Source organism: Ornithorhynchus anatinus, chromosome 3 (genome assembly GCF_004115215.2).
Source record: "Ornithorhynchus anatinus isolate Pmale09 chromosome 3, mOrnAna1.pri.v4, whole genome shotgun sequence".
Classification (NCBI taxonomy): Eukaryota; Metazoa; Chordata; class Mammalia; order Monotremata; family Ornithorhynchidae; genus Ornithorhynchus; species Ornithorhynchus anatinus.
The window spans coordinates 102,125,811-102,152,563 of NC_041730.1; the positions used below are offsets into that span (position 1 = coordinate 102,125,811).

A 26,753-nucleotide genomic window follows, 5' to 3' on the forward strand; every position below is an offset into this window, starting at 1 on the left:
CAACATGGCCTCTACTGCTTTCACACCAAGCAGCAACAGTCATGTTGTCAGGGTCATATTAACCCCTCTTTAGGCCAGGGCTAATGGATTTTGAGGGAAGTCCCCAAGTGACTCATGACATCACTATTTTGCATGTGTCAACATTGCAAACCACCTTCCCAAGCTAATGATTAGAGCCTAGGAAGAAGTTTCTCCCATCCCTACCCTGTTTTCTCAAACCAGCACAGATTCATGACTCACATACATGTTCCTGGAATAAGCATTAATACCACATTAATTAGGACTTCAAAATTGATAGGGCTATTAATAATGGAGCAACTATCATGCTTGGCATCAATTAGGATTGGGTCTTTCTTGGGGGTGACAGGTAGTGCGGCTACTTCCAGATCAGTTCCCTCACATGTGAGGCTTTCGGGGAAGGGGAGGAGATGACAGGTCAGAGGTGATTCTTGACTCCCACTTATCTTCCTACAGGTGTGGGGTCTCTCACTGTTTCCCAATCTATTGAAGCTGAGCCAGCGTCTTCTGGACCAGAAGAGCTAGGGCTGCAGCTCCCTCACACCTCTTATATGCTATCCCTGCCAACAGCCCAAAGCTGAAAGAAGGGGTGTAACTATGTTTCATTGCTGGAGTGGGTGTAACCTGGAGAGCAGCTTTTAATGGGGCTGGGAACTGGAGGATAAACAACCACACTGTGCATTTAGGGGTCAGGGGAGACACCTGGGTTTACAGCTCTATGAACCCCTGCACTAATCCTGCCCTTCTTGCTGCAGTGGGGAAACTGATGATGCTGGAAGCACAGGGTACTGCTTCCTTTTCTTCTCTTCAGCAACTCAGTTTACATAGTCACACCCCATTATCTGATTTTCATTGAGAAGTAGGATTGCCTAGTGGATAGAGAATGGGCCTTGAAGTTAGAAGCCAGAGAAGCAGCGTGGCTCAGAGAAGCAGCGTGGCTCAATGGAAAGAGCATGGGCTTTGGAGTCAGAGGTCATGGGTTCAAATCCCAATCGGACACTTGTCAGCTGTGTGACTGTGGGCAAGTCACTTAACTTCTCGGTGCCTCAGTTCCCTCATCTGTAAAATGGGGATGAAGACTGTGAGCCCCACGTGGGACAACCTGATTCCCCTGTGTCTACCCCAGCGCTTAGAACAGTGCTCGGCACATAGTAAGCGCTTAACAAATACCAACATTATTATTATTATTAGAAGGACCTGGGTTCTAATCTTGGATCCACTATGTGTCTGCTGTGTGACCTGGGTAAATCACTTCACTTCTCTGTGTCTCAGTTGCCTCATCTGCAAAATGGAGATTATGACTGTGAGCCCCTTGTGGGACATGGACAGTGTCCAACCTGATTAGCTTGTATCTACACCAGAACTTAATACAGTGCTGGGCATATAGTAAGCTCTTAACAGATACCATAAAATCTGCTACAGACAGGGTGGGGATGGGCTAAATAGATTTGGGATGGAAAAATGATAATGTTGCATGCTTTTGTGTGTGGTTTCAGAGGGCAGACAATGTAGGATATTAGAAATGTTTTTTCTGCTAATGATATAAATCTTGGGGCATACATATTTTCTCATAAAATTGCATTGAGATATTTGGGGTTTGAATATAAAAAAGGCTTTCAAATGATGTGCCAAAACCATTCCCTCAATTTTAAAAATGCTAATTGGTCACTTTCAATTGAAAGGCTTAAATTTTCCTTATTCACATTCCTTCTGGTTTAAAACCCACCTCATTCCCCATGAAAAGACAAGACAATCCAAACTGGGACTTGGAGTTCACTGACCCTGTCAATATCATCACCAAAATGAGGAATGGGTGAAAAAAAAATAGAGTCCAGATTAATTCGATCTATGGGACAGTGGAGAATGTAATTGCCGGTAATGGAGGATTGAGGTAAAACTGATTTATTTGCTTTTCCAAAAGAGCTTTGGTCAGACACAGTGTTGTTATAGAGTCAAGGGTCTCTAAGATCAGCTTCCAGATTAACCAGAGGGTAAGGTCCTAGGGAATGGACAAATCTCAGAGAAGCAGTCACGGTCTCTCCATTTGAAGAAACATCCTAAAGCAGGAACTGACAGCTATTTCATTTCAATCTTGTGTTTATGAAGAAAAAAAGAGCACTGTGACTCACCAAGGATTTCGCAGTGCCTGTCAGCTCACTAAATATATAATGCTAGCTAGGAGCTGAAGGTCATTTTCCATTTTTTTTTTAATCACTCTGTTGCATCATTCAACTTAATAGGGTTTGAATCCAATCAGCAAAATCTCATATCCACAGGATAGTGGCTATAGTAAACAGAAAACTCACTCAAGGAGTTTGGTGAGGAATGGTGAGAGAAAGATGGGACAGAAACAGGAAAGAGCAGTGAGGTCAAGGAAGGGTTTTGTTTAGGGTAGGAGATAGATACTTGTTTGAAAGCAGTGGAGAACAACTCAATGGAAAGTGAACAGTTGAAATTGATGGTCAGGAAGGGAAACGGAGGGGAAAGTGTTTTGATAAGGTGCAAAGTGTTGGGGTTGGAGGCACTGCTAGATTTTGAGAGGAATCAGGAAATATTCTTGAGATACTGCTGGGAAATATGGGGCATCAAAGAAAGGACAGATGGGTGGGAGAGACAGGAGAGGAGCAGGAGAGGGTCTAGTCACTTTATTTCAAGCTCATCTATCTTGCCACTGATCCCTTGCCTGTATCCACCCTCTAGCCTGGAACTACCTCCCCTTTTATAAACGACAGACTACCATTCTTCCCGGCCTTTGAAGCCTTACTAAAATCACATCTTATCCAAGAGATCTTTCCTGACTAAACCCCCTCATTTCGCCTACTCTCTTTCCCTTCTGTGTTGCCCTTACACTTGGATTTATAGGCTTTAAGCACTTTTTAATCAACCCACTCATCTTTGCAACACTTACATACATTTCCATAACTGATTTTAATGTCTGTCTCCCCTTCTAGACTGTAAAATCCTGGTGGGCAGGGAACATCTATTAACTTGATTGCATTTTACTCTCCCAAGAATTTAGTAAAGTGCTCTGCACAGAGTAACACTCAGTTATGATGATTGGCTGATTGCTATCTGTTCCTTTACCAACTGGAAAGCACTTGCAATTGCCATTTATTCTGTCTTCCCACATAATACCAATATGGGACAGCCTGTGAGAGTGGGGTGGTTCAATTTTCTGAATGTGTAGGATGGTGGGTCATGGATGAATGAGATATGTGATTAGGTGACTTTATGCTTGAGCATTTGGAAGGGAAAACTGTCTTTTAAATGACAGTGGGAGTGGAGAAACTGAGTATAACTGGCATGTTGGACTGAATGAGTGGGCGTAAAAATGCTCCCAACCCTACAGCCCTTGTCTTGGGGAGAAACTGAGTCATTCTACTAATGGTTCTTATTTCTCTCTGCCCTGTCCACACTGCTGTTGGGGAAATTTTTCCCCAAATTAGAGAGAACATCTATAAAAGCTGCTAGGAGGATCAGTCAGATGTGGATTTGGAGGGATGTAAAACAAAATACAAGTGCACATGGCAGGTAAAGGAATTAGTGAGAAATTCAGAAAATTATTAAAGCACCTAAGCTACTTCCCCAGCCAAGTGATTTTATCCCCTTTATACTACCCACTGAAAGATGGAAATAAAGTTTAACATCACCATGGAATTCAGCCCACTGTAGAACCTGTATGGTACATCCCAGAATTTAATTAAAAAAAGATGATAAATACAAACTGATTGTTTCAAGTCCAGGTGCAAAGAGCACCTGTTATCTTCAGAAGATGATCTTCTCTAGAGCAAATTGCCTAGAAAATTAAGTGTTCACCCCTCCATAACATGGCAGTTTGTTCATCACAGCAATATGCAAATAACACTCACCTATCTGAGGGAGATTTCCCAATGCCCTTGCTTATTTATGCACAAAAGATGACTACCTATATCTTATCAGTACAGGCTGTCCAGTGCCTATATGCCATTTTCATAGATATTGGTAAATTTGGGTAGATGGGTTTTAGCAGAATTGTGCTTTTCTAGGTTGTTTTCTAACTTTCAAGTGGTTTTTCTTCTAATAATACTAATGATGTTATTTGTTAAGCGCTTACTATGTGCCAAGCAGTGTTCTAAGCACTGTATTAGATACAAGGTAGTGAGGCTATCCCCTTCTTAATGCCCATTTTACATGTGAGGTAATTGAGGCACAGAGAAGTTAAGTGATGCCCCTAGTCACACAGCTGATAAGTGGTGGAGTCGGCATTAGAACTCATGACGTCTGTCTGATTCCTAAGCCCATGTTCTTTCGACTTAGCCACTCCTAAATTTAAATTTCTATCTCAGGATTTTTTTCTCCACAAGAGAGTGGGTCCATAATGAAAATTTACCAAGAAAAAGTTTCAAGTTTAGGAAGAAAAAACAAGCAAACATGGAAAGCTAGAATCTATTTGCCCACCTCTTCTTCTGCCTTTCACATTCACTTGCCCAGTGAGAGAGGAATGCAAACTATAATGGTTTGTCATAGACTCTAAGTGGCAGCTGGTGTGACCCAGCCAAGAGGACCTTTATCCAAGTGGGGAAAACCTCAAAGATATAGTCCACTGCCTCCACAATCAAAATGAAGAGACGTATTGACTAACAATTATGGAACCCATTTAAGCCAGGCTGTCCTAGGGTCTGTGATCCTTCCTTAGTATCTATCTGGTGTCTTTGGAACTCGCACAGTCTCTTTCAGGCTACTGAACCAGTGATGGGGCCCATGGAAACAGAGAACTACCAAATACCATTATATCCTCATTCAGTCAGAAAAAACAAGCAAAGTCCATAAAATATTTTAGAAAATCCTAAATTCTCTGAGATCTTAGAAAATTTAAGCCATGGTCAGAAATATTAACTCATAGAAAATCAATCATATGGGTAATATTACAGTATTTTTCTCATCTTCAATGCAAACAATAATTTACAAAGAAACACAATGTCAGTATGTTTGAACTCATTGAACTCATGCCATCATGCATTTGATGCACACATGTCCATTTAAGATAAATGGATTTGGTAATAAATCCATGAGTTGCAAAGCATATTTTTACTTTTAAAAGGTAAAATATTTTTTACATCAATTTCCTGATATTTAAAAAAAAATTGACCCAGCTACCTCAGGTGGCATTCTAGGTAAATATCATAACACAGCTCTTACCATGTTTACTTTTCCTTGACACTGAATAGTTTACTCATCCAAATATTTGGGAAGTTGTAAGATAAAAGGAAGCAAATACGTTCCTTTATTGAAGGACAGAATCAGATAATTACAGAATTCTGTGTTTGGTTCTGTTCCCATTCTCTTAATCCTGTTCCAGATCCCCAGTTTACTAATACCACTCAATTACTTAATCAATCACCTTTCCTCCTCCTTCTTTACCTCTCTGATTTGCTACTGCAATGCAGCTCACACACTTCTGCTCCTCTAATGCAATCCTACTGACTGTACCTTGAACTCTCTTGCCCCCCTAAAATCCCTGAGAGCTCACCTCCTCCAGGAGGCCTTCCCAGACTGAGCCCCCCTTTTCCTCTGCTCCTCGTCCCCTCCTAATCACCCCCTACTTGCTCCCTCTACTCTACCCCCTTCCATGCACCGCAGAACTTGTGTATAGTTGTACATATTTTTCTATTTATTTTATTAATGATGTGTATATATCTATAATTCTATTTATCTATTTTGATGCTATTGATGCCTGCCTACTTGTTCTGTTGTCTGTCTCCCCCTTCTAGACTGTGAGCCCGTTGTTGAGTAGGGATTGTCTCTATCTGTTTCTGAATTGTACTTTCCAAGCGTTTACTACAGTGCTCTACACATGGTAAGCACTTGATACAGATTGAATGAGTGAATCTAGTGAATCTCATCTATCTTGCTACTAACCCCTCTCCGACATCCTGCCTTGGGCCTGGCACTCCCTCCCCTTCATCTCCTCCAGAAGATCATTCTTTCTCACCTTTAAATTCTTATTAAAAGCACATCCCCAAGAGTCCTTCCCCAACTAAGTCCTCATTTCCTCTTCTTCCACTCACTTCTGTAATCACTCTTGCACTTGGATTTGTATCTTTTTATACCCTACGCTCAGTCTCACTGCACTTGTATACATAGCCATAATTTATTTTTATTAATATCTGTCTCCCTCTCTAGAACGTAGGCAAGCTGTGTGGGCAAGGAGCATGCCTACCAACTCTCTTATATCGTACTCACCCAAGTGCTTAGTATCGTGCTCTTTACACAGCAAGTGCTTAAGAAATATGATTGATTGATAATATTGGAACTGAAACTTCCATGGAAGAATCAATAGTGGGAAGGATTTCATCCTGAAAAAGTTCCCGAGGTCTTGCCTCTAGGATGCCCAAATTTCCACAAGCATGTGAATCTGAGTACATTATTTGTATGCTGAGGCAATTTGCCTATGCTTCAACAAAGTCCTTCCTCCCACTACCATTCAGAGATAACCCTCCAATTATGCAAGCACTCAGCTACTGTCATCCATCCCTCTCTTTTTCTAACCCCTCTTCCTCCCCATTAGTGCCATCGGACCTTCCCCCAAATGCTTCCTCTAGACTAACACTTCCTTATGAGTCCTATCCACTGGCATACTCCCCAAACCTTTGACCCTGTCATACGATGCATTTTAGGGGCAATACTGCTTAATAGCAGTGGTGTAAACTAGACAGTTTAAGGCATCATTTCTGGTGATGTGAAAAATGTGTCCTCTAAAGAAAGGTCAGTCCTTAGGCCTGATATAGCCAAGGGCATCAGAAAGATTAAGTTATACATTAGGAGAGAGGGAGTTAATTCTTTTAGGTCTATATAGGAATCACCTACTACAATGGGACATCATTCATTGAATGCTCTTGAAAGGCTAAAACGACTCTGTGCGTGACTTAAAACAGGAGTACCTTATCCACCTATCAAGATCCAGCACATTGATTCTACTCAATTTTATAGGTATGTTGTAAAATATTCAGAACCAAATATAGGATGGTGTTTAACTGTAAAATTATTTAGGGAATAATTGTCATTATACAAACATATAAGCCATAACATACCTGTGGACACAAAGTCTCCATGTGACTGGCCGCCATTTTGACTATTTTTATTCCATCTTCATTGGTCGATAGAGAACAAGCAAGATTAGCCACCTTAGAAAACAAATTAAAAGTTGTGTAATTATGTGTATGCAACTAATTAAAAGCAGAACACTTATTAAATCCAGAGATTTATTAAAATGCTCAGCACTTGATAAACCCAGTTTTTGTAGGACATTAATTTTGGGAAGATAGTTTTGTCTAGATGCTACCAGAATGGACAAAACACAAATAACCCTGAGTAGTTCGCTAAAAAGAAGAGGAAACAGGTGAGTAAATACTAAAATATTCAAGAACTCCTTACCATTCAACATCTAACCCATAATGGGTAGCTGAGTACTGGGGCTTTGCTGTGGGACTGAAAATCATGTTTACCCAAGACTAGAATACTAATATAGGCTTGGAATTTCAAAAGCTTATGGTTTAAGTTTTTAATTGGCCTATTATTTCCCAAAAGTCTATTTCACACAGTTAAATTGCACTAAGAAGAGACTGTGTCTCTCAATATTTTATTCAGCATCAAATAAACTACACTGAGTTGGACAAATAAGAGATAATTGAGCTCCCCTTCCTTTTTTTCCCCATTTTTTCACCCTACACTAAACTATTTAAAGTCAGATTAGCATATTTGATGGAAGCATCAGCAGGGTCAAATGTTTCCTTCATTTATGATTTCTTCTGTTACTCATACTGGCTTTCATGGAAGTCTTTTCCTTGTATCCATTTCTGAAGTTCCTCATTTACATATTCACCATATGCTAACTCTGTTGTATTTTTCCATGTGTTTAGTGTAGGATTCTTCCAGTCAATTTTTTTAAGCACTTACAATGTGCAAAGCACTGTACCAAGCATTTGGGAGAATACAATACAACAATACAATGGAAACATTCCCTGCCTAAATGCCCAGTAAATGCCACTAATTGATTGCTTGATGTACCCAGGTTAAGAAACAGAGTCCCATACCTTCTCCCCTTCTTTTAATTACCACCTTCAACTCTAATCTTCCTCCAGGGGCAGTGGTTATAAAAAGAGCCATTGATAGGCAGTAAGTAGTTGGGGTTTCTCCATTCATCAGCTAAGCACAAAATAAACCATCATCATTAAAAAGAGATTATTAGTTTCTCCAACTGTGCTGTGAAGATAAGGAAATATTGTTCCTGACAAATGAATGTGGTTGGATTCCTTGAAAAATAGATTTGCACCTGTCCACTTCATTCGTAATGGACCTTACACTGTTCTGTTGCAGGAGACTTGTGAAAACAACTCACTGACCAGTATGGGTTTTAGTTGGAGCAGTGGCAATTTGTCTCTTGAGGAATGGCAATCTGTATGTCACAGAACAGTGGAAAAAAAAAAGTTCTCTTTTCATGTTTTCACATAAAGCAGAGGTTCTCTCTCTCAGGTGTTTACCCAGTATATTTTTCCCAGGTTATCAAATTGCCTGGAAAAAATCCCTAAGGAGTACCTTTCACATTTCAAAAAAGTATTGAGCAAGTCAAGCTCCTTACCTTTCTAGCCTCAAAATTTGTTACAACTTCAGGAATAGCCAAGTGACTACTCCTTAAGTGGTTAAATTAGGACGGCTTTAATCTACATTGGGAGATTAAATTTGGAGTAGAAGTCATGGTTTCACATGTAAACTGTAACTCAATGAGGGTCATCTTCAATTGGAGAAGCTGTGATGGAAAATCATTAAATTACTTCAATTTATCTATTTATTTATTTTTTGTCTGTGAGGAGAGTGAAACCGGCTCTTCAGGGCTGCTTTAGCCATGTGTAAAATTTTGGGTTTTCTTGTTTTTTTGATTTTTGGTTATGGTGGCTCACTGTGTATTCCATAACAACTTTGATAAGAATCTTTTGTCAAGTTCTGGAACAGTTGCAAGGTTTTGCTTACTTTGTTTCAAGTAACTCTTTAGCCTTGGAATTAGTTTAGTCAAACAAGTCTATTTTTTGAGGGTTTTTTGTTGTTGTTTTTTGTCAGTCAGAAGCTCTCCTCCTCCAGAAATCCTGAACTTGGTTTGCCTCAAGTTACAGCCATTCATCAATCATACTGTGTGGAGTAGATGGACATCTTACTCAAATAGGAACTGCATTGGTGTAAACAATATTTAAAGCAAAGGTGTCAAACATCATTCTTTTCAGCCACACCCTCATTCATGGAAAGAGAGCACGATCAGTAGCACCCATCTCTAACTCCAATAGTAATGGCATGCTAATCCATTAAAAAAACCTTTAATTTTTCGCTATAAATAATAAAGGGACATCAGAACCTTATTGGATTTGGGAAAAGACATTATTCATATAATGAATGCACATGAAATTATTCACTTGAAAAGGTCATTTGTTGTCTTGAAGGTCAGAACTCTTCACCATGCATTTCTGACACTTAATTACTGCAACGGTAAATTGTTGGAAAAGGCAACTTTTTTATGCCCTGAGAAAAGCAGTGTCTGAGTGTCATGTATTCGTTTGCACCAAAATACCTATCGTTCCTATGCGTAACATAACTTTGCTGACTCTCTACGGAACCACAGTTATTTCAACTACATTAGAAATATAATTTTTGATTACTTGAATGGCCCTGTCAATTATTAGTAAACTCTTTTCAGGCAAGAATTGTGTCCATTCTGAGCAACTTGTACAGTGTTCTAAACCCACTGGGTGTTGTGGAAATACTTGATGACTAACTCAATAAAGGAATTATTGGCTAAACAATCCCTCCCTGCCTTAAGTAGGAAGAGCTTGAAGGTGACCTGAGGTATTTATTGAGCACTTACTGTGTACAGAGCACTGCACTTTGTGCTTGGGAGATTACAGTGTGACAGAGTTGGTAGACATGTTCCCTACCCATAACAGAGACAATATAGAGATGAGCTTTCAGCCTAGCTAAGTTAAAAATACACTAAATTCCCTCAAGTCCCTTCTTGATTGGAAAAAATGTACATAAGTAAATAATTTTGCTGGCTTCCTTACTTTAACAGCCATTATTTCCTGGCCTCAGTTTTACATTTTTGGTTATGTTGACTGTGAACCTTAATGATATTCAATTAATAAATTTAATGCATAAACCTTGGTAAAAGCAAAAGAGAACTTCATTGTAGATGATTGTTCACAAGAATCTCACAATGGAAATGTGCACTGTTCAAGAGAGCACTGAACTGCTATTTCCATCTCAGGTTTGATCTACCTCAGTTTATATCTCTGTAAAACAGGAATAGTGGTATAGTGTCAAGTATAATTCTTATTAAACATTTTGAGCTTTTGGCATGACAAGTAAAAAGCATTATTATTAGAAGAGAAATAAAGTTGCAATAAAATCCATTTAATGATACCACGTTCTTCTAGTCAACAATTCCAAGCACTTTTTATTTTGCAGTGGAACATATTCTATTATTGAAAATAACATGGGGCTTCCTTTGAGATCATTCACAGCACAATTTAATCATATTATAGAAAATGGAACAAATTCAACAGTAATCCCTTTAATTGACAGTTTTCCTTTTCCCCACAATCAAACGTCAAAATACTTTCATAAAACCTTAATAGCACAAAGGATGCTCTGTAGTGAGAATCCCTCAGTTACAGAATATTACTAGACTGGGTTTATTAATCACAGACTTTGTTTTGCCTAAACAAAAAATCAGAGATCTTTTCCCATCATAACACTAATGCTGAGAGTAAATGAAAACACTGTCAATAAAGATAGAATGAACTAGGTAAGAACAAAACCCCTAAAATCTAGATTTAATTTTTGACATTTTGACTTAGTGTTTGGGAGAAATCAATACAATAGAATTGGCAGACATGATCCCTGCCCAGAAGAAGCTTACAGTCTACAGTCACCAGCAATCATGATTCCTGATACTGTGATAACTTCACACTCACTGCAGCAAGTAAACAATAATTAGCATATGCCCAATGAAAATAGAATTTGATTTCTCTGAGTGCAGAGAAAATGAAAAAAATACTTCCTTCCCAACTTGGGGAAATCCAAAGTCTCTTAAACACTCGTTTTGTTTTTTTTTTACAAAGTTGAATATTTTATAAATTAGCTTCAAAGGTTTACAGTGGCTTTCGAATAGAACCCTTCCAAAATTTTTACACTACTGAAATGAAGTACAAGTAGTATTCAGGGCTACACCTAGTTATTTTAGTCCTATTAAACAATCCTGATTATGCACTCCTCACTACTGCCTGTCTATTCCTTTTGTTTTGCTATAGGCCTCCCCCTGTTAGACTGTGAGCCCGTTGTTGGGCAGGGATTATCTCTATCTGTTGCTGAATTGTACATTCTAAGCGCTTAGTACTGTGCTCTGCACACATTTAGAGCTCAATCAATACGATTGAATGAACTAGCGTTCTTAGTTTGAAGGAAACGTTGACGAGAAAGGGAGCGATATGAGCTGAAATAAATAAAGCTTCCCTTCCCTCCTAACCTTCAACCTTCACTGCCCTCCTAGGGCATTTTATTATAAACCTACTGTTCAGTTATGCAACCATTCCTTCAGTGCAATGCTTGAAAAATTTCAAAAATTAATCAAAACCAAGTTGCCCTTTCGATGCTATGTATACAGACCTTTTCTTCCTAAAAGGCCCCTTGCCCCTACATAGTATGTACTAATGAGGTTACGTTTCTCAAACCATTGTATGACCTGCACACCTCACAAGTTATCCCATCATACACGTAGCCCTGTTGTGTTTCCTAATTGTGTCTCTTAATTGAAGGTATTTACCATGTTCTCTGAGGATGTTCCTGAGAGGGCAAGAAAATATGGAAGAATAATTTATTTTGACAGGAGTGTGCCTACATACTTCTTTGATGTCCTTGTTTTACAATTTTCCTAAATAGCTAGTATAAGCCTCATCCCTCCCCAATCCCCCCCATGCTTCACCTGGCAATTTTAACATTACTTGAGTATATTTATGATGGGGTGAATTGCTGAATAATGTGAGACATTCTGTGTTTTATTTCATATATATATATATACATATATATATAATACATATACACATACATTTCAAATATATGAGATGCAGTGTGACCTAGTGGAAAAAGCACTGGCCTGGAAGTCAGAGGACCTGGGTTCTAATCTTAGCTCTGCCAATTGCTTACTATGTGACTTTGGGCAAATAACTTAATTCTCTGTGCCTCAGTTTCCCCAACTGTAAAATGGGGATTAAATAGCAGTTCCCCCAACACACTTAGTCCCTGTCCCTCATGGGGCTCATAGTCTGTGTCCAACCTGACTAACCTCTATCTTCCCCAGTGATTCAAGTGCTTAGTATAGTACTCTGCACATAGTAAGCACTCAATAAATATGACAATGAACAGTACTCGACACATAGTACGAGCTTAACAAATACCACAATAAAAGACTAATAACAAAACACCCACCTACTCAGATGAAAAAGAATTCCTGATGGCTGTCAATACCATCAGTGGAAAAGGTTTCTGAACACAGAACAACCTAGAACATGCGGCATGGTAAACTTGCTCAGCAGGAATCTTGAAATTACATAGCTAGTGTGTCTACCCATTTTGGCTACCAGAGTTTGCACAAAGTAGGTCCTCAATAAATAATGTTGATGTTGATGATGAAAATGTTTCTCAACCAGGAATTCCCATGAAATTAAAAAAAAAGTCATGCCTTGATCTAGCAGCCTACAAATCTAGTAAATATGAGCTGCAGACAATTTTACCAGTGGTGTTTACATGTTTGTTATGAATAATGGTATCAATCAGTGGTATTTACTGACTGCATAGCACTGTGCTAAGCTCTTGGGAAAGTATACCACCATAGAGCTGGAACACTTTCTCTCTGAACACAAGGAGCTTACAGTCTAGCATAAAATGACTTGCGGCAGAGAGAGTTGTACTTTCCTCTTAAATTCAATAAAAAATGTATGCACCTATTCAAAACTTAGCCAGAAGGACAGACAGAGGCAATAAAACCTATTACTATTAACATCTAAATGCTTCTAAATTTATCTTCTTTTGAAAACCTAGCCTCATGATGCCTAAGAGAACATTTACATTACAAGCATAGAAAAGGACATCAAATTTACAAAGAAGAGAATAGATACATTTTCTGTGTTCCCCTATTTACCATGGTTAAAAATTTATTTTCTGGTTACTTGAGAATAAAGCCACAACATGTATTTTATCCCTTATGGTGAAGTGTCAGCAGCACTAAAAGCAATTATGTTTCCATTTAGCACAAGGAAGAAGATAGCTATGTGGAAAAAAAAGATTCACCAAGTAAGATCCCACCAACACCAATAGAATCTGATGGATTAGGAGTACAATGTGCCATTGTAGTTCAAAATGTTTCCATTCTAAAGAAATCCTATATACAATTATCTTGATAGTATAATTTTGAGTCTGTGCAAAATAAAAGCATACAGATTTATGCTCACCCATCTGAAAGGCAATTTTTTCTGAACCTCATTTTCTATATTCTTTGAAACTAAAACCCCAAGCAATATGTTCCTATGTGCACAGCCTCTGTTCAAGACTTTATGTGGACACTTGGAGGAGATTCCTCGCCCCTGACCCAAACGGGTTGGAGAGAATGATTGCTTTTTGGGATGAGTGGAATGACTCTTTAGAAATATTCCAGTGGAACGTGGTTCCAGGCTCTCCAAGGTACACTGACCCATCAATGGCAACCTTGTCAGTCTTCCCTGTCTGAGAACATTAGGTTGTAACAAATTTTATCTTAGAAGATGCACAAAGCACGTCAACTAAAACCCCTTCTCTATTTTTATGACAGTATCCTCCAAAAATAAATGTCTGCTTTTTGCATTCAGCAAGAGACCAAGGCAAGAGACTTTAGGGTGGAGCAGAAAGAGAATACATAACTTCCAAGTGGGAATCCAGACACTGGGACTCACTCGAGCAGTGCTTAGAAGCAACAGCCGGATTTCAGGAACCTGATGGGGTCTGTCCAAATATGGCCGAGCGACCTCAAGCTCCCTGCACTCTGAAAAGTTGTGGTTTATAAAACCAGAAGCACCAGTGAAAATGAAGGTGCTGATAGCAATAGTCAAGGCATGCCTTTCCTTTGGACTCTTCTCAGAACAAACACCTGTAGTCACTCAATCCTTGTGCTCATTGACCACCTCTAACACATCAATCTGATGGCAGGACAGTTCCTATTTCCTTTCAGATTTGTTGTTCTAACCCAGAGTGTGTGATACTGACCTGCATCAAATTTTAAACAGGTTGAATGTAGACAAGCATAAATCATGGCAAACAAGTTTTAACTCTGAGTAAAATATTTCTTCTGGGGTTTTCTGTTTTAAACATCAAGTGTTCCCAAAGACAATCCCGAGTGTCACTTCTAGCAATCCTAATGAGTTATTTTGGTTGCCCAATAGGAGTCATCAATGCATCAGCTGTTGTGCCCAAGTGCTAAGCTTCCCTATCCACCTGAAGAGTGTCTGAACTTCAATCAATGAAAATAATCATGATGGTATTAAGTGTTTTATATATTCAATTGTATTTATTGAATGCTTACTGTGTGCAAGCACTGTACTACATGCTTGGGAGAGTACCATATTGCAATAAGTAGACACATTCCCTTCCCACATGTGATAAATGCTGGGAAGATAGAAGATGAGCAGATCGGACACCATCTCTGCCCCATGTGCGGCTCACTGTCTAAGAGGAAAGGGGAACAGGTTTTTAATCCCCATTTTAAAGATGAGGAATCAGGTACAGGGAAGTTATTTACCTAAGATCCCACAGCAAACAAATGACAGAGCAGAGATTAAAACCCAGGACTCCTAACTTGCATTTCTGTGCTTTTTTCATTAGACCTCTCTGCCTCTCAAACAAGAACTTTAAGTTCTAACTTTGGGTGACTCTGACAAATTTATAAAACCATTTAAAAACACCAACCTGTTTTGAAGCCCTTATTGTTCTCTGTTTATCTTTCAAAATGAGAAATTGTCATATAAGTGCTCATCCAAAATCAATTCTGACAGGGATGCTTCTTCCCTTTTGAATTTTTTGGTGGACTTTTTGCTTCTTTTCCCATTTGCAAATAAGGACATGGTTGAGCACTGCTGATGATTCCAACAACAATAATAATAATAATGATTTTGGTGTTTTTTTAAGCACTTACTATGTCCCGAGCGCTGTTGTAAGTGCTGGGGTAGATACAGGGTAATCAGGCTGTGCCACAATCTTAATCCCCATTTTACAGATGAAGTTACTGAGGCACCAAGAAGGTAAGTGACTTGGCCAAAGTCACACAGCTGACATATACTTAGAATTCCTTAACTCCCATTCTCTCCTAGACCCCCTCCAATCTGGCTTCCATCCCCTCCAGTCTACTGAGACTGCTCTCTCTAAGGTCACCCATGACCTCCTTCTTGCCAAATCCAATGGCTCCTACTCCATTCTAATCCTCCTTGACCTCTCTGCTGCCTTTGACACTGTCGACCATCCCCTCCTCCTCCATACCTTATCTCACCTCGGCTTCACGGACTCTGTCCTCTCCTGGTTCTCCTCTTTCCTCTCTGGCCGGTCATTCTCGGTCTCCTTCGCTGGAGCCTCCTCCCCCTCCCATCCTTTAACTGTTGGAGTTCCTCAAGGGTCAGTTCTTGGCCCTCTTCTGTACTCCATTTACACTCACTCCCTCGGTGAACTCATTCGCTCTCACGGCTTTGACTACCATCTCTACGCAGATGACACGCAGATCTACATCTCCGCCCCTGTCCTCTCCCCCTCCCTTCAGGCTCGCATCTCCTCCTGCCTCCAGGACGTCTCCACCTGGATGTCGGCCCACCACCTAAAACTCAACATGAGCAAGACTGAGCTCCTCATCTTCCCTCCCAAACCCGGTCCTCTCCCAGACTTCTCTATCACCGTGGATGGCACGACCATCCTTCCCGTCTCTCGGGCCCGCAATCTCGGTGTCATCCTTGACTCGTCTCTCTCGTTCACCCCACACATCCTATCCGTTACCAAGACCTGCCGGTTTCACCTCTACAATATTGCCAAGATCCGCCCTTTCCTCTCCACCCAAACGGCTACCCTACTGTTACAGGCTCTCATTATATCCTGGCTAGACTACTGTGTCAGCCTTCTCTCTGACCTCCCTTCCTCCTCTCTTGCCACGCTCCAGTCTATTCTTCAATCTGCTGCCCGGCTCATCTTCCTCCAGAAACGATCTGGGCATGTCACTCCCCTTCTTAAACAACTCCAGTGGTTGCCTATCAACCTCCGCTCCAAACAAAAACTCCTCACTCTAGGCTTCAAGGCTCTCCATCACCTTGCCCCTTCCTACCTCTCCTCCCTTCTCTCTTTCTACCACCCACCCCGCACGCTCCGCTCCTCTGCCGCCCACCTCCTCACCGTCCCTCCGTCTCACCTATCCCGCCGTCGACCCCTGGGTCACATCCTCCCGCGGTCCTGGAACGCCCTCCCTCCTCACCTCCGCCAAACTGATTCTCTTTCCCTCTTCAAAACCCTACTTAAAATTCACCTCCTCCAAGAGGCGTTACCAGGCTGAGCTCCTCTTCTCCCTCTACTCCCTCTGCCATCCCCCCTTTACCTCTCCGCAGCTAAACCCTCTTTTTCCCCTTTTCCCTCTGCTCCTCCACCTCTCCCTTCCCATCCCCACAGCACTGTACTCATCCGCTCAATTGTATATATTTTCGTTACCCTATTTATTTTGTTAATGAATTGTACATCGCCTTGATTCTATTTAGTTGCCATTGTTTTTACGAGATGTTCTTCCCCTTGACTCTATTTATTGCCATTGTTCTTGTCTGTCCGTCTCCCCCGATTAGACTCTAAGCCCGTCAAACGGCAGGGACTGTCTCTATCTGTTGCCAACTTGTTCATCCCAAGCGCTTAGTACAGTGCTCTGCACATAGTAAGCGCTCAATAAATACTACTGAATGAATGAATGAAGTGGAGGAGCAAGATTAGAACCCACAATCTTTGACTGCTAAGACCATGCTCTTTCCACTAAATCATGCTGCAGGGTTGGGAGCCAAATCCACAAATCCAGATTCTCTCCCTATCAGAATAACTACTATGTCATGAAGTATTGAATGCAAATCTAAGATGAGGGGGAAATGAAATATTGCTCAATTTTCCTGTCTGCCTGCTCAGGACTTTGTGATCACAATGCCTTCTATGGCTTAGACCTATGGGGTATTTGTAAGCCTTGCATACATAAGGCTATTTCTATTACCAGGAGGTATGGTAAAACAGATTAATTGTTTCACCTAAGAGGAATAAGTACAGGGATACCAAAAGAAGATGAATAAAGAGAAAAAGAACAGGCTCAGTGACCAGGCTGGAGAGGGGGTAAAACATTTTTCATTGAAATTCATCCACCTTGGCAAACAAAAACTTGTAGACAGCCAGACTTCAAAGACAGGGGCCACATTTCCTTCCTGTCTGACCACTGTGCTGAGAAAAGCTGCTTTCAAATTTTCTTTCACTTAAGATATCAAATTAGGAATAGTGCAATGACTCAATTTAGCTTTTTAAATTTTTGAAAAGAAGAGAAAAGAAAAGCATCAAGAAAGCCAAACATCAAGGAAGTAGTGTGGCATAATGACTACAGCACGGGACTGAAAACCAGAAGGACCGGTGTTCTAATCCCAGCTCTGCCACTTGTCTGCTGTGTGACGTTGGGCAAATCACTTAACTTCTCTGTGCCTCAGTTAAAATGTAAAACGGGGATGAAGACTGTGAGCACTACAGGGGGCAGGGACTGTGTCCCACCGATTATCTTGTATCTACTCCAGCACTTATATAGTGCCTGGCACAGAGTAAAAGCTTAACAAATACCACAATCACCATTATCAAGTTGTTTGTCAGGCCCTGATGAGTGTGTGGTTAGATGGGGAAGGGAGATGTCTTTCACAAACAAAACTGTGGGATTGAGTTTGCACTTCCTGCTAATTTCGGATTTAGAGAATTGCTAAATTCAATGGACAATGGAATCTCTTAAAAATGAGTACAACAAGTCTGATCCTCAGAGGACTTACTAGAAGCCTGAAAGGGAACTGGAGAATCTGGATTATTGTCCTACAACCGTTAACAGGTAAGAGTAATAGAAATTGCAGTTTAATGGCAAACTGAGACTTGCGCCTTGGCAGTGAGGTTGCATTTATCATTTCAAAAAAAGAAAGGGCACATGGGAGAAGAACAAACTGCATGAATATACACATTTAAAACTAAGAATGATACAAAGCAGTCATACAGAGCTGCCAGTGTGACTTGAGGATGGGTTAGAAGCAGCAAGGCGTTGTAGAGAGAATCTGAACCTGAGCAAGTCATTTAACTTTGCTGTACCTCAGTTTCTTCTTTTGTAAAATGGAGAGTCAATACCTGGTCTCCCTCATTACTTAGAATGTGAATTCAGATTGGAACAGGGACAGTGCTCAGTACAGTGCCAGGCACATAGTAAGCACTTAGATACCACCATTAAATTAATAGTGCACTCATCTGCCCAGCCCTCTGTCTCCAAGAACTTAATGACCAAACCCACTAGGCCATGGACCTATTTATTTTCTTTTTAGAGATTCCCAGGGAAGAGTCAACCCTAACTCTTTTTATTCCCCATTCCAACCAAACTCCTCAGATTTAGCCATTTCTTTGTGTTTGTGCCTCTGTGGCTATGAAGAATAGTGATCAGCAAAGTGCCCAGAAAAAACTTTTCTCCTTCTTTAAGAGCATCAACAAATCACTCCTCCTGAAAGCTAAACACCACAAAACTCATTTAATCTTTCCTATATAGGCTTATTTTTCATATCTCTAATCATTCCTGTTACTCTTCTCTGGATCACCTCAACCCATCAGTTCCTCCCTACTTTGTTTAAAACTCAAGAAAAAATGAAGTCTGACTATATAGATAAGAATTTGATCAGGGCAAGGTTATAGCTGAAGCATTCCTCCCTGCCTCTTCCATGTCCTGTTAATAAAGTCCAAGGTTGACTTGATTTTCTCATTAGTAGCAGTAGTAATAGTATTTATTAAACACTGACTGTGTGCAAAATACTGTACAAACTGCTGGGAAAGAATAGACTGGTGAATTATAGACAAGGTCTCTGGTCCTCAAAGAGCTCACAGCCTACAAATATAAGGCAGGGAAAGGATCCCAAGAGCAGACACATAAGAAAAGATGAAACAACAAAAACACTAAAACAAACTTCCAATACACAATATAAAACCCCCCAAACCAATAGGATACTGTGGCTAGAGGGGCAGAGTTTTAAACTGCTCACAGCTCAGAGTCTAACAAATCCAACTGCAGCCAAAGGGATCACTTCTGCTTCCCACGGCCTCCCCAAGGTTCTCTAGTTTTTAGGACCCCTTTTCTTTCTCCTTCCCAGCACTGCAGTGCAGGCTCTCGATGTCATGTTAGTGCGCTGGAGCCACTTACTGGGGAGGAAGGGTAGCTGCCCAGTGGATTGAAGGCTGAGGAAGTAAATGGGTCCTACACAATGTGTGTACTTTGAAATATACCACACCCCTGACTTGCTTGTTGCCCTCCTTGTTCCAGTGGGGAACATCACTGGCAGGGACTGAAGAATGTGAGTTGCACTGCACGAGCACGAACACTAGAATCTCAAGCTCACCCAACATCCAGACTGGAGAGTCCAGCAAACTAGCCCAGATCCATAACCTGCTGCTGTTCAAAACTCTATCCACCCAGAGTCCTGTGTAGTGAACATGGATTTAGGTCCAGGCTTAGAGGAGAAGACATGGGAACAGCTGTTTCCAGCAGGACTCCAGAGAACCCATAGCTCCCTCCAGCTTCTAACACAATAGTGCCCTCATGGAATGAGGTGACTACTAAGAAGAAAGGGGGAAGCACAAACAGGTTTGCTTTTGTTCATTCAATCATATTTATCGAGAGCTTACTGTGTGCAGAACACTGTACTAAGCACTGGGAGAGTACAATACAACTATCTACAGTCACATTCTCTGCCCACAATGAACTTACAAATTGTTGCATTCTCCCAAGTGTCAGGTACAGTACTTAGCACTCAGTGAATACAACTGATGAAGGGTAGACAGGAGCCCTTCCTATAGTAAGCCCCCCTTTTCCTCTGCTCCCCGTCTCCATCTCCCCGACTCACTCCCTTTTCTCTATCCTCATCCCTGCCTCATAGCTCTTGTGCATATATATATATACATATTTATAATTATAATTCTATTTACTTTTATTAATGTGCATATATCCATTATTCTATTTATAATGATGCTACTGATGTCTTTTTACTTGTTTTGATGTCTGTCTCCCCACTTCCAGGCAGGCATGTCTATGTTGCTGAATTGTACTTCCCAAGAACTTAGTACAGTGCTCTGCACACAGTAAGCACTCAATAAATATTACTGAATTAATGAATTTGATAATGAGGTGTATAAGTAGCTGGACTTGTGACACCCAAGCTCATCACCTGAATATTTTGCCTGTTGAAAACAGACCTGAGGGTGGTGGGTCACAAGAGTCATGCTCAACTCTAATAATTCTGCAGATGTTTGGAACATTCATAACAGTACAGTGCTGACACATATTCAGTTTATTTTTCAATACAAGTTTCAACTCTTTTTCTTCTCTACCTGTCCTAGACATTTTTCTATATTTTATATTTATGTTTGGGCTTTGTATGTGCAGGTGACATATAACACTGTCCATATTTTGTTTGATCCTATTTTTGTAGGAACATTTTTCTGCAGGGTGCAATCAGATTGAAAACAAAGGTTGAAAATTATAATCCTCTAAACTAAGCTTTAAAAAAAAACTAGATTTGAGCTCAATATATGCTGATCACTGGTCTAAGCACTGCAATATATACAAGTTAATCAGGGTGGCCTTGGTGCCTGTGTCATATAGGGCTCACAGTTTAAGTAGGAGGAAATACGATTGAATGCTCATTTCACAGATGAGGAAACTGAGGCAAAGAGAAGTTAAATGACTTGTCCAAGTTCACACAGCAGAAACATAGGAGAGCTGGAATTAGAAGCCAGGTTATCTGATTCCCAGGACCATGCTTTTCACATTAGCCCATGCTGCTTCCTTACAAGGCCATACTGCTTCTCTGTGGACAGGGGATGTGTTTACCAACTCTGTTATGTTGTACTCTCCTAAGCTTTTAGTACAGTGTTCTGCAAATCATGAGCACTTAGTAAATATGACTGATCTGCTCTCTGTCTTTAGAGTGTGAGCATCCTTGTTTTTGCAGGACACCATTTGTCATCCCGCTGAACTTGAATCACTATCAGATAGCCAAGCCTCCCCACCATTCATCTCAGTACCTCGATCCAGGTCTGCCTTTCTTCATCCTAGATGAAAGGAAAGAAGCCACAGCAGCATTCTGCTTCCACATGGGGCAGAACACAGGGAAGGCTGTAGCTGAGGCGGTTACCGTGGCTGCGGTTGGAAATGTTACAGCTGAGCTGCCAGAAGCTTGACACTTTCCTCATTGCCTTTTTTTTTTACTTTTACTTTTTTTTTTAGTATTTATCTGTGTCCTATCCTTTATGTTATTTTTATATTCTCACTTCATTTTTTTCTGTGTCTGCTACCTGTCCCCTTTCACACTTGATTCTTATTTTATGAGTTCCTTGAAGGCCAGAAACCCTGACTAATGCATATCCAGGTATTCTTTCCCAGTGCATTAATCTAAGTAAACTTTTGATAAATATTTCTACTACTCTTCTATTATCACCCCCTCTTTAATGACCAAAACAGTAATGTGGTCAGGGCATACCTTTGCTTCCCTTACTCGAATATCAAACGTGTCTTGTTTTATGCCGTTGAGTCATGTCTGACCTATAGCACCCACCACCATGGACACATCTCTCTCAGAATGCCCCACCTCTATCTGCAATTGTTCTGGTAGTGTATCCATAGAGTTTTCTTGGTAAAAATACAGAGGTGGTTTACCATTGCCTCCTTCCACACAGTAAACTTGAGTCTCTGCCTTTGACTCTCTCCCATGCAGCTGCTGCCCAGCACAGGTGAATTTTGTCTTGTAGCAGATTGCCTTCCACTGCTAGCCACTGCCCAAACTAGGAATGGAATGGATATGCCCCTGCTTGACTCTCCCTCCCATAGTAGAGACAGGTAGAGTACTGGAAACTTTCCAGGTGTGACCCGGAGAGGGGCCAAATATCAATAAGCTACATATTTTTCCTTGCCCTTATTTAGCTTATTATTCATCAAGAAACTTGGATTTGTTGGGAACAGACAGGTTTGTTTTCTCAAATCATGTTACCCTAGACTTTAGGCTTTTCTGAGTTATAGCAAAATTGATTAGCTTGTATCTACCCCAGCAGGTAATATAGTGCCTGGCACATAGTAAGTGCTTAAATAACATTTTAAAAAAAAATGACGCTTCAAGAAGATGACTCATGCAGCCCTGTGTAGTCTAAATTGGAATGGGGAGAGGTTAGAGGCAGGAAGACCAATGAGAGGGGTTAAATTCTGTTTTTCATATTCCCAGTGTTGGAATAAACAACCTTGAGCCACTCTCTGGGATGTAAATATAAATCAAGCATCCTAACCTTGAGCCCCCAAATCCCACCTAGTGCTAATGAACTTCTAGTGCATCAGGCCAGCTTGTTCAACTTGAATCCTTGAAAATGGTGTTCCAGAAATACACTATGGTAATAATGATTTATGTAAGCTGTAAAATCATCCCTGCCAGGTACAAAATAGATCATTTGATAGTTTTCATTTCATCATAGTGTGTTACATTAAAAATTATATTTCACAGAGATGGTTAGCTGTGGGCAGGATGAGAAAAATCAAGGACAGCTTTTTATGGCTTTTATAAAAGGACACAACTATAGTACTTCAGTGAATGAGAAGACCAGCTTCAGTGATATAATCTCACCACATCCAGTAGCCACTGTCAAAATTACTTGTAAATTAACCTGAAAGTTTAAAAACAAAAGCATTCTTCAAAAAGCTCAATTCCAATGCATCTGGTAAAAGAAAGGGAAACGTATGGTGGTTACTTATTGTTTATATTCTCCTAATATGTGAAGCTAATTCAAGGATATCAATGTCTATTATTAGGATAATAATAGATGTGCTTTGTATCCAGCGTGGGGTTGTTGTCTTTTCTATTTAGCCAGTTAACCTGTGCAATGCATACTATTAAAGTTTTTGGTGAAATAGCTGTATGATGATGAAATTAGTGACAGATATTTTAAATTTGGCTAGGTGAAGTTAGTACTAAAGCAAATGTAGGGACCAACAAAGATGAGGTAGCCAGGTACAAACCCTAAATGAAGATACTATTCTGTCCCAAATCAAAGTAATTTCACAATCAGTAATAAAAGAACAGGTACAAGTCATAAACTGAAGGCAATATCAATTATCAGTTCTCTGAATAAAGGCTAAACTTTGGTGACTAAAGAGGTCCAGTGGAAATTGAAAGCATAAATCCTTAAGAAAATCACTATGTAAAAGTGTCAGAAAAAAATACAATTGGGTTTTGTCATTGTTGAAATTGATAGAATCTGCCTATGCATGCTGGTGATCACTGACCTCCAAAGTCAAGTAGCAAAAACAGAATTTAATTTCTAAAGAGATGTTAATTGAGCTGAGAACAAACAGATCTTTTTTTAAAAAAAATTAAGTTGGCATTTATTCCAGCACTGGAAAACACTGATACAAAATGCCCCAGTCATTGAATAGACAGCTGTAGAAAGTACACTATGTGGTTTATAGGAATCAGAAATCTCTCCATTATTTTTTCTAAAGTTCACAGATATTGGTAAAGGACCCAGAAATATCACCTATCATCCAGCAAAACTTTGGATGTATCTAAAGGAGTAGTATGCCAACCCCTTACCCTTGTAGAACTCAAGTGAATTCCAGAAAACCTTTGCTAGCTAGAATACCTCATTTCAAAACTGTTTAGTCTTTGCTTTCTGGGTCCTGCAATTAAGCAGGATGTGTCGCCCACTTTATTTCCCTGAGAAAATGAGAATAAGAATAAAATATTTTTTCCTTTTAAAAAAGTAGCAAAAAACATTCCTTTTTAATGATATTTGTTAAACTGTTACTATGTGCCAGGCTAATCAGGTTGAACAAAGTCCACGTCCCACATGGATGTCACAGTCTTGATCCCCATTTTGCAGATGAAGTAACTGAAGTACAGAGCAGTTAAGTGACTTGATCAAAGTCACACAGTAAACAAATGGCAAAAGTGGGATTAGCACCCAGTTGCTTCTGACTCTCCTGTCCATGCTAATTCCACTAAGCAACACTGCTTCTCTTTTTTTCTTCTATAATTTTCATGTCTACTATATTTTCCTCCTCTTACAGGATTTAAACAATTAGGCTTTTGTTCTAATAGTTTACAACATTATATGAGAAAAAAAAAACTTTCGTCAAACATTTTGAAACATGATTTATAAAGTAACAGTTTCTTTTTCATGAAAAACAGATGATCATTGACTCTTTACTACCATATCAAAAATACTTAATAGGGTGAGTCCCTTAAACTCAGCACTTCTAAAAGCCCAACACTTGCTATGTACTGTCCCATCCTGAGCCCCACATCACTTATGTATGTATCTTCATTCATTCATTCATTCAATAATATTTATTGAGCACTTACTATGTGCAGAGCACTGTACTAAGTGCTTGGAATGAACAAGTCGGCAACAGACAGAGACAGTCCCTGACGTTTGATGGGCTTACAGTCTAATTGGAGGAGACGGACAGACAAGAACAATGGCAATAAATAGAGTCAAGGGGAAGAACATCTCGTAAAAACAATGGCAACTAAACAGAATCAAGGCGATGTACATTTCATTAACAAAATAAATAGGGTAATGAAAATATATACAGTTGAGCAGATGAGTACAGTGCTGAGGGGATGGGAAGGGAGAGGGGGAGGAGCAGAGGGAAGTGGGGGAAAAGAGGGTTAAGCTGCGGAGAGGTGAAGGGGGGACAGTAGAGGGAGTAAAGGGGGAAGGGGAGCTCAGTCTGGGAAGGCCTCTTGGAGGAGGTGAGTTTTAAGTAGGGTTTTGAAGAGGGGAAGAGAATTAGTTTGGCGGAGGTGAGGAGGGAGGGCATTCCAGGACCGCGGGAGGACGTGGCCCAGGGGTCGACAGCGGGATAGGTGAGACCGAGGGACGGTGAGGAGGTGGGCGGCAGAGGAGCGGAGTATGCGGGGTGGGCAGTAGAAAGAGAGAAGGGAGGAGAGGTAGGAAGGGGCAAGGTGATGGAGAGCCTTGAAGCCTAGAGTGAGGAGTTTTTGTTTGGTGCGGAGGTTGATAGGCAACCACTGGAGTTGTTTAAGAAGGGGAGTGACAGGCCCAGAGCGTTTCTGCAGGAGGATGAGCCGGGCAGCGGAGTGAAGAATAGATTGGAGCGGGGCGAGAGAGGAGGAAGGGAGATCAGAGAGAAGGCTGACGAAGTAGTCTAGCTGGGATATAACAAGAGCCCGTTGCAGTAAGGTAGCCGTTTGGGTGGAGAGGAAAGGGCGGATCTTGGCGATAATGTAAAGGTGAAACCGGCAGGTCTTGGTAATGGATCGGATGTGTGGGGTGCACGAGAGAGACGAGTCAAAGTTGACACTGAGGTTGCGGGCCTGAGAGACGGGAAGGATGGTCGTACCATCCACAGTGATAGGGAAGTCTGGGAGAGGACCGGGCTTGGGAGGGAAGATGAGCTCAGTCTTGCTCAGGTTGAGTGTTAGGTGGCGGGCAGACATCCAGGTGGAGACATCCTGGAGACAGGAGGAGATGCGAGCCTGAAGGGAGGGGGAGAGGACAGGGGCGGAGATGTAGATCTGCGTGTCATCTGCGTAGAGATGGTAGTCAAAGCCGTGAGAGCGAATGAGTTCACCAAGGGAGTGAGTGTAAATGGAGAACAGAAGAGGGCCAAGAACTTACCCTTGAGGTACTCCAACAGTTAAAGGATGGGAGGGGGAGGAGGCGCCTGCGAAGGAGACCGAGAATGACCGGCCAGAGAGATAAGAGGAGAACCAGAAGAGGATGGAGTCCGTGAAGCCACGGAGAGATAAGGTGTGGAGGAGAAGGGGATGGTCGACAGTGTCAAAGGCAGCAGAAGGTCAAGGAGGATTAAAATGGAGTAGGAGCCATTGGATTTGGCAAGAAGGAGGTCATGGGTGACCTTAGAGAGAGCAGTCTCGGTAGAGTGGAGGGGACGGAAGCCAGATTGGAGGGGGGTCCTGGAGAGAATGGGAGTTAAGGAATTCTAAGCAGCGATTGTAGACAACTCGTTCTAGGATTTTGGAAAGGAAGGGTAGTAGGGAGATGGGGCGATAACTGGAAGGGGAAGTGGGGTCGAGAGAGGGTTTTTTTAGGATTGGGGAGATGTGGGCATGTTTGAAGGCAGCAGGGAAGGAGCCATTGGAGATTGAGTGGTTAAAAGTAGAAGTTAAGGAAGGGAGGAGGACAGGGGCGATGTTTTTTAAAAGGTGAGCGGGAATGGGGTCCGAGGCGCAGGTGGAGGGGGTGGCACTTGCGAGGAGGGAGGAGATCTCCTCTGAGGATACTGCAGGGAAGGATGGGAAAGTAGGGGAGAGGGTTGGTGGGGAGGAGGGGAGGGGGAGGGGTGACTTTGGGGAGCTCAGACCTGATTGTGTTGATTTTTGTGA

The 26,753-nt window shown here is 41.1% G+C and overlaps 1 protein-coding gene across 1 annotated transcript in view; it reads right to left on the reverse strand.

The window, feature by feature from the left end:
• CTNNA3 (catenin alpha 3) overlaps window positions 1–26,753 on the reverse strand; it is a 1,377,490-nt gene that overhangs the window by 517,227 nt on the left and 833,510 nt on the right. The window contains 1 exon segment of the mRNA XM_039911548.1: window positions 7,089–7,181. Within this exon segment, the coding sequence (XP_039767482.1) occupies window positions 7,089–7,181 (93 nt within the window).